General features: G+C 32.7%; 1 protein-coding gene across 1 annotated transcript; it reads right to left on the bottom strand.

The window, feature by feature from the left end:
* Positions 1-7,739: 7,739 nt before the first annotated feature.
* On the bottom strand, positions 7,740-11,365 carry LOC122585585 (N-alpha-acetyltransferase 11-like). Its single transcript, XM_043757709.1, has 2 exons — positions 11,072-11,365; positions 7,740-8,625 (listed from the first exon to the last, which is right to left on the bottom strand). Exons 1-2 carry the CDS (start codon positions 11,304-11,306, stop codon positions 8,396-8,398), a joined length of 465 nt encoding a protein of 154 aa, XP_043613644.1. The 5' UTR covers positions 11,307-11,365; the 3' UTR covers positions 7,740-8,395.
* Between the last annotated feature and the right edge of the window lie 1,533 nt (positions 11,366-12,898).

The raw sequence follows: 12,898 nt of genomic DNA, 5'->3' as shown, positions 1-12,898 counted from the left end.
ACGGTGACTGCTGGGCTGGGAAGGGTTGCTCTATATCCTCTGGGAGGGCGACATTCAGTCCACGTGTTCCCCTAACTACACGCCCAACCACACGAGTATGTCCCGATCGTGTCCCTAAAGCGTCCACATATGTCTGCATAGGCGGTGTATTGGGCACTTGGGAAAGTCTTTGGTGGGTATCAAGAAGCCGCTCCTGTAGCACATGAAAATTAAGTTAATAATTACTAAAAATTAGTTATAGTTAATATAAATATACAAAAAAAAAATATTTCTCCAGGATTTGTGCAACATCTTACATAAATGGGCATAACTGCGTCATGCACCATCCCATCTCGTCTCGTGTGGGCCCGCAAATAAAACTCGGGGGGTTCCTCATGTCGACCGTCATTATCTTCCTGTATATACATTAATCAAAGTTATATATTTGTATGTGTATATGTGTATAGATATATGTTTACATACGTGGATATAAATAATTACGTATAACTTACAGCGTAACGCCATTCACGCTGAGCGTATGATTGCCGACCGTGAGTACTGACAAAATTATTTTGTTGCTGCCTATTTGTCGTGTTTCTTTGGGCAGCAATCATCCGGGGCTCGCTGGTCCAGTAACCCAGTAGATAACTCCACACCTGTGGAGGCATCCCATACGGAGGTTGACCCTCCAGTTCTGCCAGCCTTTGCGACCCACCCCTGTCAGTGAACCAAGTCTTCTTGAATTTTGCTTTTTTATCCCTGTAGATCTTCAGGGCATCCTGACGTATCATCCTGGTCACGGCCTCTCGTAACGGGTGATTTTCTGGGTGACCTAGATATGGTTCTAAGTAGAACCGTCTCTACAATAGTACCAAGTAATAGTTAGCATATAGAATTTTTTTTAAATGACGTATTTATAAAGTTAAAAAAATTAGTTTTATACCATAAGCCAGTCAGTAAGTCCATCCTTGATGGGCTGGGGGACCTGATCCCACGACTCGTAATTATGCGGGACGGTAGCGACATACGTCCCCAAATAGCTCTTGTACCACTTGGCGTGGTCCCCGATTGCCTGCCACCTACTTAGATTGTTATTCAACATAAGCGAGATTCGGCGTCCCGAATTCTGAAACTCGCGCTCCAGATCGTAGTTAGCAGCAACAGCTCTCCCTGTGCTAATACATGCAAAACAAAATAAAATAACATATATATATATACATATGTACCATATATTTATATGCAACATACATTAATATTTACTTACCACCCGTACGCCTACAACCCCATTCGGGATTCCACCCCCAGTTTGGAGGGTCGTTACCACCATCTCCGCCGTGAAGTGCAGCCATTTTAACCTACATCCGCCGTCCCAATTTAAAAAAAAAACATAAAGAAACATAAAAGTCATTAAAAAGGTGCGACCTAAATTAACATATTTTGGACAAAAAATTGTTTTTCAAAATTATTATACCTAAAATGACCACTTTTTTGCAAGTTTTTTTCAAACCTTCGTTTTTAACATTAATACTAACCTAATAACAACTATATTAACAATTACAATTATACTAATAAGGGTTTTCTAAGAATCATATTTTGAACTATAATAAACAATAATCAAAACTATAAATGTTTTCTTAAATAAGTAATCTTTCCTAACTATAATACTATAACATTTCTATAACTAATACTTTCTAACATATATTTACTAACACTTGTTCCTAACATATATTTTCTATAACAAACATATATTTTATATAACATTAAACTATAACATTTATATAAGTAATATTTTCTAACACATATTTTCTAACATTTTTTTTTTCAACATATATTTTCTAACAAACATTTCTATAACTAATACTTTCTAACATATATTTACTAACACTTGTTCCTAATATATATTTTCTATAACAAATATATATTTTATATAACATTTAACTATAACATTTATATAACTAATATTTTCAAACACATATTTTCTAACTTCTTTTTTCAACATATATTTTCTAACAAACATTTCTATAACTAATACTTTCTAACATATATTTACTAACACTTGTTCCTAACATATATTTTCTATAACAAACATATATTTTATATAACATTAAACTATAACATTTATATAACTAATATTTTCTAACACATATTTTCTAACTTTTTTTTTCAACATATATTTTCTAACAAACATATATACATTTATTCTCTATAACTAATAATTTATATACTAAACAAATATTTGATAACACTATTATATATTTATATAAAAACAACTATTTAAAAGGTAAATGAATAATACCTCGTCCAAAAAATGGTTTAGCGGATAAATATGTCGAGCAAAAAACGGAGTGTGAGGCTGGCCGGACAAAATAATAGTCGCCGGAAAATGCTATCACCGCAGTAAACCGGAAAACTATAAAAACTGCTTTCGCCGGAAAAATGTCGCCGCTAAAACTACGCCTGAAAATGGACTCCGGGACGCCGGAAAATGTAAGAATGTTGATAACGATGATGAGGGGATAGATGGCCGGATTTGTGAGTTATAAGACTGGAGAAGAAATGATTTTCTTGGACAAATTTTCCTTATAGAAGAGGAGAAGGAACTTACAGAGAAGAGAAGGAAATTACAGAAGAGGAGGAGGAGGAGGAGAAGTATTCGGAGGAGAAGGAGGAACGAATGGATGTATCGAATAGAGAGTGCATTGTTTAAATCGAAACACAGTGGGGGGACCCACTATTAGCGGCGACGTCGCCGTTAATAGTGGGCCACCACCACGTGATCCAGTCAAACGACGTTGCAGACGCATGTGACCTGGGTCCCACTATTTGCGGCGACGTCGCCGCTAATAGTGGGGACCACCAGGTGGTCGGGTTACCTCTTTTTCCCTGGTCGGGTTACGCGTTTCGTTGTTCATATGTATAAGCTAGTATGCACTTCATTACACAATAATAAGTGTAAAGATTATTATGACTATCCATGTTTCTTCACACTACTATATGAAAAAGTTTATAATAATATTTTAAGTGATACAAAATTTGAAATATTTGTTCACACGTTTATAAGTATGGAAAAATAAGCCTAGGCCAATGAAATTTTTGTTACACTCATTAAATAACCCTCTAACAATGATATGCTAGGTTGAATTTGCCATTAAATAAACCTCTAATAATGATGATATATTAAACCAAACTTATTAATCCAAGATTGCATTATGATTAGTCGTTATTTATCTATTATCCCTCCGTCCCATTTTAATTCTTCTATTTTGACTAGTCAAGTCTTTGTATTCTAACTTTGACTATAAGTATCTTTGTTTGTGTTACATATTAGTTGATAAAAGTTATAGCAATGTAAAATACATTTAAAACTCAATCAATTGATATAAGTTATATGAAGTGTTATATAACACAAAAAAAAAAAATATTTACAGTCAAAATTAAAAGAAAAAGACTCAAAAAGTCAAACTATGACAATTAATATAGGACGGAGGGAGCATTAGATATATAGGGGTTATATGCGTCAAAATTAAACTTGATAACCGCCAAGTTTGTTTGAATTGTCCGATAGTTGTGGCTTCCCCCATCGACCACATCAAGGGTGCGACTGTTTGAATGGGCGCCGGCCAGGCGCTGGCCATTATAATATCCATATCTATCATGTATAAATTTAAATGTCTTGTATCAATTGTAGATTCAATTTAACTAAGGGGGTGTTTAGAATTGCCACCCCAAGCGGAGGGCTTGCTATTCCCTGATGAAAGAGAACTAGGGATTGCTTAGCTAGGTTTTAGAATGATTATTTGATTATTGCCATTGTAAAACACAGATAATAAAAAAAATGTTTGTCTACGAAGAGGTAAGCTGCGATTTCTTAGAGGAAACATACAGTTTTGAAAAAGCATATTGAGATATGTTATTTCAATACACATTTTGAAACCAAAATATCTATTTTGAAAACGCAATCTCAAACGCCTCCTTATATATTCTGCTAATTTAATTTTACTTTGTCAAAACAAATTTAATTGTCAATCTCTTTAAAGATGAAAAACATAAACTTTTAATTACTTTTACTACTATTTTCCTAAGTGTCTTAAAAAAATGTACTGTAATATTATGTTTAGCTATGGTTAATTCTGACATGGTCCCATGATCTTAATTGTATGCTACTGCATATGTTTGTTAACAAAAGGAAGGTTCATTGGTCCTCCATAGAACTTTTTTGTTTACAACTGACATTGCATGAAGTGACTTTACATATATGCATTACATGCGCTACATGTTAAACCAAGACCTGACTAAATTTATGAGCTTAAGTTTAACTACAGAACTACACTAGGCCTTTTTTATGATATTACAGTTATGAAAACTATTGGTTGAAATCACCATTGCAAGTAACAATAAGGCCTTGAAACACTATTTCAAGCATTTACTTTTTACTGCCTTCTTTGACCTCAACTAACAATAGCAATTGTACTAAAAATTAAGTAATAGGTGTTCATTATTCACCAACCTCATATCTGGCATGTTGTAAGCAAGCTGCACCAATAATCTTCTGTGTCTTTATAATTTTCTAGCTAGTTCTCCTAAAGTCAAACGATTTTAATAATTACCAACTCGCCACATAATAGATAACTCGGTTAATATTTTGGATGACAGAAATGGTTGAAAATGGTTACACCTGTTAGGCCATATATATACATCTAAGTCAAAAAGGCACGCCTTGTTATCCTCGAGTAACTTAACAGATAAAACCTCGACAATCGGTCTATCCAGTTTTTTGCCCGAGTGTGTGCTTTTTTTCCGCTTCCCCTTCATAGTTATTCCCTTGTGCGTGTATTGTTTAATTTTTTGTTTTGAGAATCAATCTAATTTTTTTAGCCAAACCATTGGATAATAGTCCAGTGTCCACTAGCCACCGCTTTCCAAGAGGATTCTACGTTCGAGTCTTGTTAAAGACAAAGTTGAGATAATTATTAAGTGATTGAGATCTACCTGGACACTAGTCTGACTGGGGGATTAGTGGTTACCAATGGTACAAGGGATAAGGGGTCCAATCCAATTACCTTTTTTTAAAATAAAAATTAAAAAAAAAAATTTAGCCATTTACCCAGATGTAGATTTTACATATATTGGTAATTAATCATGGGTTTCCTACTCGCTTTGCGAGCAAACTAATTCCAAGAGCCGACTCGCTTTGAGTTTCCTACTATACTTTTATGGATGACATATTTATGATTACAATTGCTCTCAAAGTCTGTGTATGTTTTCATACTTTTTCTCTCAAGAACACGAAGTAAAAGGAGAAAAGATATGTTACCTATATGTTCCTGTGTGTTATTAACAGAACAGCAAAAGACAAGCCAAAAGCCTGTAAAACTGTGCAAAATATTATTGGAATGAAACACACATATATATGAATGGATCTTTTGCACCAGCAATAGATCAGTTGTCCATAGCCTTCATTGGGAAGGAGTATGACCGGTATCTTGCATTGGGATCAATATTTTTCCCATTTCTTGCATAAAGATGTACAGCATTGCCTTAATTCATATACATATACACATATACAATGTAAATTGGCGTGTATTTGCTCTATGTGTATGGTCTTATATAGGTTCACATTTTGTAATTTGTGACGTGATGTGTTGCATCCACATTTCCATCAAACTCGCTTCACTTGTGCAAGAAACATACACCAGATACCGACATGACACGTACAGATTATGTAAAGTGACTAGCAATACGAGTTCTACATAAGAAATGACAATTAGTTAAAAGAAATACCCAAACCCAATTAGTTATGAATGGGTTATGCTCTATCTCAAACAAGACAACTTTACAAATTAGCCAAGAGAAGAACAGCTTTTCGAGCCAACAAAGTTAAAAGTCTCCCCAGATTCTATATTTAACGCCTTTACTCTTCTTTTTATTCACAATAAGATATATAGTGACTTTTTGGTAAAAATCGACCTTAAATTAAAAAACAAATGAATAAAATTTGTTTGCAAGACAATTCTTTCAATACTTGTTTCAAACAAAACTCAAAAGGACTAAAACCCATTTTGACACGTTACCCATCCAACTTGCCAATACTTCCACCTCCAAGAAAGGCATAGGAACAAAAGGCAACTTTTAACAGCACGTCAGCACCTTAGATGGTTATGGACTTATGGTAACTAAGTCAGCACTAGCATTGTAACTACAAGGTGCGGCTATGACAAATCTAAAGTAACTTTAGTTTGTTAAAATTTCGTTTGTTAGAATTTCCAAATTATTCATTAAAAAAAATGATTATTTTGAAAAAATGTTGACTGTGTTCAAATTTATATTTATAAGAAATCATTTATAAAAATGAGTCTATAATTGAACTAGTTGACTTTTGAGGGGTGTATGTATAAGTTATTTTCAATCTTGAAAGTTAAGTGTACGTATAAACTAGATATAGAAGGTAGAAAAAATTACAGAAAAGAATACACTAGAACCTGAGGTCTTTTAACAACTGCAAGAACCAACGCTCCTGAAACCATTTATAAATGAAAGCCTTAGATTCATCATCTAAAACCTTTGAATCCACCGTAAGTCTGCAAGAGGGAGCTCCATCCAGCGCTTTCGTTCTCGCTACAAGCCTAAAATAAACGATTGAAATCATGAAATGTGTAAACAAGAATTAGAAACTCTAAAGAAATACCCAACTAGTTATGAATGGGTTATGCTCTATCCCAAGATGTGTACCCAGTGAGGTTCAAGCGCAGGTCTCTTTAGAGACCTTCAAGATGTCTTACACTCTTACTACTAGACCACCTGGTTATATATTAATGGATCGACCTGAGCTAACCATTAAGTAAAAACAATCTGTGCTGATTCAAACTAACTTAACATTATACCCAACCCGCCCGTTTTGCCAGTTATAATTTATAAAGCCATTCCGTTAAAACTATTTTGCTTCTTGTAACAATTGAAAAGCCATTAAATTATTTCAACATCCGAATTGGATGGAAATCGTATTAATATGGTTTTGGAATCTTAAAAAATACTGTACATAAGGTATTTGTAAGGTTATATGACAGAAACAGAAATCTTGGTGGTTTTGATTTAACAAACCAGGTAATTAGACCCATATGACTCAAAAAATATATGGCTTCATTGCCCAACCTCGCGCTCAGATTCAAAAAATAACTAACAATAAAGTTGACTCATTCTTTTTTATTCAAAAACTATCCAATTTTATTTATCACGTTGAAAATCAACTTTTGAGACGACTGAATTGATGAAGAATATCCCAAATACGACTAGAAATTAGATGTGTAGAACCACACAATGATTTGGGTAAAGGGAATTTTATCATGATTCACCTGATCACTTTATAAGGCAACAACATAAGTTCTCGTGGGATGGATGAAGGCCAAACTAAAAAATTTTTAAACAATGTTTATGAAAATGCAAACCACCTCTACCTCATGCACATGAAAATGTTAACAAGCCACTCGAAACACATTCAATGATTATAGACATTATTCAATGGAACTAGTTAAGAAATAAGTACTTGAGCCTTAACATGAGATGACTCGTACTCGTGCCTAAGGTCATCTCCACTAGTCGCTTATTCTCCTATCAGCACCATCACGAACTGTTATTAAGAAAGACTGCCTATTACATATAAAAAAAAAGAGCATACGAAATAACATATGTAATGCAAGTCAATAACATATAAAAGCTATAATTCATGTGTTCTTTGCTCCCAATACGAAACAACACCGACTAGATCATCAAAAGAAGAATCTCATTTACAGATGCAAGAGCACCTTCACCATTCTCATGGCTAAACATGTGCATCCATACCATCAGGTTTAAACATGAACTATAAAATATTACATCTTAAAAAAATAAACTATAGACTTCATTATACAATCATACATAGTATACTAGTTCATATAACATGATGTTGATGTATACAACATAATTGATGCAGGGAATATGAAGTCTGGGGAAAATCCTTTTAATTATCAATAAGGGGTTTACACTCTTGAAGCCATCAACGAATCAATAACTAGTTTACACAATTAAGTGAACAGACTTTAAATGCATAATCACAGCTAATACAAGCAAGTGCTAATGTTCAATTTTGAGACTGGGAGCTATGACCCCCTCCATTGAGGGTAGGAAGTTTGCCAGCTTTGGAGGAGTAGGGTTTGTTATGAACCCAATGGAACTGAAGACCCAAATGCGAATACGCCAATACTAGCTACTACGATCCTAAAAAAAGGCACACATATGGAATAAACCCACTTTATGCAATCAACCAAAAGCTGGTCTAGAAACTGGACACAGCCTTGTAATATCTCATGGGGAAAGCGGAGAATCTCTAACTATAAAGCTTTAACGAGGCCTTTACAATATAAATACTCTCAGCTCATTCTAGCTACTCTTCATCAAAGTCGATGTACATTCTATATGCATCACGATCCAAAGAATAATAACTCTTTACCAGAGTGTCGATTTGAAAGCCAAGTTTCTTGTATAGATGCATTGCTGAAATTCTTAAAGGATCCACATGCAGTGATATGTGTCTTGTGCGTTTACTTCTGATTTTCTCAATGGCTGCTTTCAACAATGCCTCTCCATGCCCTTGTCTCCTAAACTTCTCCTTCACTTGTTTTCATTTGAAAATAAAAGAGAATAAAGGAAAATCAGAACCAAAAAATCTTAAACATTTCGATAATAAAAATAAATAAAGCCGCCTTTTAGACAAACTGGCATAACGTTTGTTTGGGTGCATAACAAAACATCAGAGCTTGCAATGTTCATAATTTATACTATGGACCTGTTTACTACCGAATGGGTGAAATTTGGTAGTCTTTCATCAGCAAACAGGTAATTTAAACAACTATATTAGAAGGTATATTAAATATTACTAATAGAACCTTTGTAATCATATTTGCCATGTTAGTTATATATAGAATTCTTCATAAATTTGGGCGTCAAGTGTTTTGGGCCAATCTACCAAGTTTGACGTATTTCTAACCCGCCAAACCCGCATCTCATGTCACCTGTAAGCATCATTTTTAACATACCTAAGAGATCAAATTATTTATTATAAGATGGAGTGATGGACAAAGCATGAAAGTGTACAAAAAAACAACCCTAAACATTGAAAAACTTAATACTTGAAGCAATCTATCTAGCCCTGAACTATTTCTTTTTTTATTATGGATCATTAACTCGTACATCTGACGTAATCAGATTTCCCGAATGGAAAAAAAACCTTCAAAGAACTGCAGATTCATTGATTAATTGAACACTTGAAATATCAAAACCAATCAGATGAAGTTCAATAGCACTGTACGATCTTAAAGCTTAAAACGTGACAATTCAGCACCTCCAACTAATTAAACAAATATGCAACCAATTTACTTTATACGAATGGTTAGAGTTATCACATCCAAAGGAGGGTTTACGTAAGTGCAATATAGTCGATGGAACATGCCTTCCATATTCCAAGAACCTCATTTCTTTAAAGGAATTTCAACACAAGGTCATGGGTTCGATCCTCGTCTCATGCAAAGGTTGGAGGGCCTATTCTACCATTTAGGTAGACAAAGGAAGCAGCCTCTCTACTTAGGTGGAGGTAAGGTCTGCCTACATCTTAACCTCCGCCATACACTGTCGAGCTAGTGGGGCTAAAAACCCACAGAAGACGGCACTGAGCAGATTCTTTCTTTCTTTTAGTGAAAGAGGAGATGGACTACCCAAAATTCAAATCCACAAACTCTACCAAAAGATTATTAAAATTTAAAATTTATAACAAAATATCATATAGAACGGATTAGTTTTGGTAGATTCTATATCATTGAAACTTATAACAAAATATCATATAGAAAGACTATTGGTAGCGTTGATTGTAGCTGGGTTAACGGTGATTAATAACTTTTACATATATCGCTTAACAATTGAAACGAAAAGGCGTTTCAACAAGATGACTTTCCATAAAGGTCGCAAAATATATCAAAAATAATTCATATAAAGAATCTTTATTCTTTATTCCAATGCCAACACAAAACCGGAATATTTACATTTTATCTTAATCTTAATCTTAATATATACTATAAGACAGTTGAACTAATGACTTATTAACCAATCAAATCGCTCAATTTCATCAAATTGATTCTCGCTTATGTCATCATTTAGATTAGCTATAAATTAAAAACTCTAATAATCATTATCCAAATATATTATTATATTAATATTTATATTAATTTGTAGAAAAAATCTCATTAATTTATACTTTTTTGTTTTCCATCAATAATTTACACTTTTTAGCCCTCAATACTTAATTTATATTTATTTTTAGTATCAACTTGGGGAGATTTTTTAAAAAAGTTACAAAAGGTATTTATATTTAATTTTTTAAGGTTTCAATTGTCACTCAAATCAAGAATCCTAATTGTTATCAAAGAGTATGAAAACAATCTTAATTGTTATCTAATTATCATAGGACATGTGATTGAAAGTAAACCTATTCGTGTTATGAGTCCGCATCATGATCAAATATATATACTTGAATGTCAAGTATAGGATCACAAGTATGTTTATATTTTAATTCCTAATTATTTTAATAATAATATCAAATTATGAGTACAACTGGTTTCAAAATTCTATAATAGAGAAATTATTGTAGCATGTGCCTTGTGGAATGACTACGACAAACAATTACATCAATATGTCTCCGCTAATAATTACAGTGACGAACATGTGATTATTGTACTACAACTTGCAAAATATAACACTTATAACTATATACATTTGAAATTATAAGCTTTTATGAATTAAATGTATGAACATCTAATATTGATAATATCGTAAACCACGTGTCCAGTGTTGGACACGGCCACACGGGTCTAAAATCTAGTTAAAGAATAAAGACTAAAGAGAATGAAAACTTCATATATTTTTTAATGTAACGGATACTAGTCCTACTTGTAAAATACCCCAATTAACTCCTAGATGCAATATTGAAACCTAAATTTGAGAAAACAACATCACAAGACAAAAAAAAAAAAAAAAAAAGTGATGATATATACATATCAATATATATTACCAGCGAGTTTAGTGATGACAGTAGAAAGTGAAGAGGGAGATGAATACATAAGATAGCCGACAATTTCACCTTCAATCTCTACATATAACAAACCGCTGTTCTTTTTCTTTAATTCATCATCAAAAGATCGAGCAAGCGATTCGTGTTTTGGGAATACCTTCTTCTCTATTCTCACTATTTCATCTATTATTTCACTCCACTTTCTTGACTTTCTATCCAGTTCCGTCACCACCATCGATCTTCCGGCGCCAACACTGTTTCCTTCTGTTTTTGTCTTTGGAAATAGGCGTTTAATTTTTGTATTATTATTATTTTTAAAGTTGATTACAAAAAAGGAAAATGTTAGAATGATAATGTTATTTTCTAAACATGTCACATCCATAATTTTATTGCTTTAATCAAGATGATGTTAACATTATCCAAGTTTTCTCCCTTACAAAAATAATCCATGTTGTGGATCTCCAGTTGCAAGTTTCGTCTATCAGTTTAATAAATTATAATTTTAGTCTAAAAAACTTTGTCTTACCAACACTTTTGGTTAGGTAATCTTCCTTTAAAAATGAGGTCACGTGTCTGGCACGTGATGGGTAATCTCGTAATTTGACTTAGAGTTAATTACAGAAATCGTCTCTATCGTGAACCACCACTTTCAATTTTGGTCCACAGCTTTTAATAATCTCAACTTAAAGCCAAAATCTAAAAACCTAAACTTATCAAATACATTAAACTAAATCTAATATAAAAACTTCCAGAAATAATATATATACAACCTTTTAATATCAAACAAACTGATCGTGAGCCATGACAAATGAAAAAGAAATGAGATGTAACTATGTGAATGCTACTGTAAAGACATGCGTGCGTGAGAAAACAAGGAAAGCATGAAACAAATCGAAGCCAAACGAGTGATTTATTAAAAATTTGTATATATTATTTCTAAAGGTTTGTATATAAGATTTAGTTTAATATATGTTGATACGATTTTGGGCTTTTAGATTTAGTTTAATTAATTTGACTTAAAGTTAATTATTAAAAGCTAGGGACCAAAGCTGAAAGTGGTGGTTCACGATAAGGACGAATTTTGCAATTAACTCTAAACCAAATTACGGGATTATCCATCACGTGACAGACACGTGACCTCCTTTTTTAACGGACGTTTATGGTTAGGACCAAAAGTGTTGACGGTGCAAAATATTTTAGACTAAAACTATAATTTATTAAACTTAAAGACGAAAGATGCAAGTTGATTTTTGTAATTAACTCTTACATTTTTAATATAACAATAATTCACTAAAATTTTCATAAAACTTAAACGTAATTTTTTTTTAGAACGGCAGTTAAAACTTTCAAGAAATTAGAGAGGAGTCGCGATACTATCCGAATCCCCACTATTCCTCCGACATATACATTTGTTAAAATTTTAATATGATGTTTAGTTAGTCATTTTTAACAAACATATATGACATATATCATATATTTATAAATCGTAATCTTTTTATTTGATAAGCTATAATCTGTCAGCATTTTATAATATCATAAATTACGAATATTACTGTAATTATTAATATACTTTCAAAATACATTCTCGGTTATCATCATACAGCTAATTAATATGTTACAAACTGGCTACTCTGTCTAACTAATTAATATGTTACAAACCGGCTACTCTCAAAGTTTTTTTCTTTTTCTCAATCCCATCACAATCTTTAGTAAATGAATCTCTAAAATTCATTTTCTAGCCATCATAACATTCTATAATCAAGAAAATTAACATATGCATATATAATTTATGATAAGAATCTGATTAAAATTAAAGAGTCAAACTCA

The sequence above is a fragment of the Erigeron canadensis genome, chromosome 1 (assembly GCF_010389155.1).
Source record: "Erigeron canadensis isolate Cc75 chromosome 1, C_canadensis_v1, whole genome shotgun sequence".
NCBI classification, from domain to species: domain Eukaryota; kingdom Viridiplantae; phylum Streptophyta; class Magnoliopsida; order Asterales; family Asteraceae; genus Erigeron; species Erigeron canadensis.
The sequence above is the reverse complement of the archived record's forward strand: the minus strand, read 5'-3'. Positions and strand labels throughout refer to the sequence as shown.

What these genes read in the sequence shown, in the direction of transcription:
- LOC122585585 (XM_043757709.1), bottom strand. Translation starts at nt 11,306, where the DNA reads ATGGTGGTGACGGAACTGGATAGAAAGTCAAGAAAGTGGAGTGAAATA. An exon ending in TGTCATCACTAAACTCGCTG is followed by an intron (nt 8,626 to 11,071) that starts GTAATATATATT and finishes AATGAAAACAAG; the next exon opens with TGAAGGAGAAGTTTAGGAGA.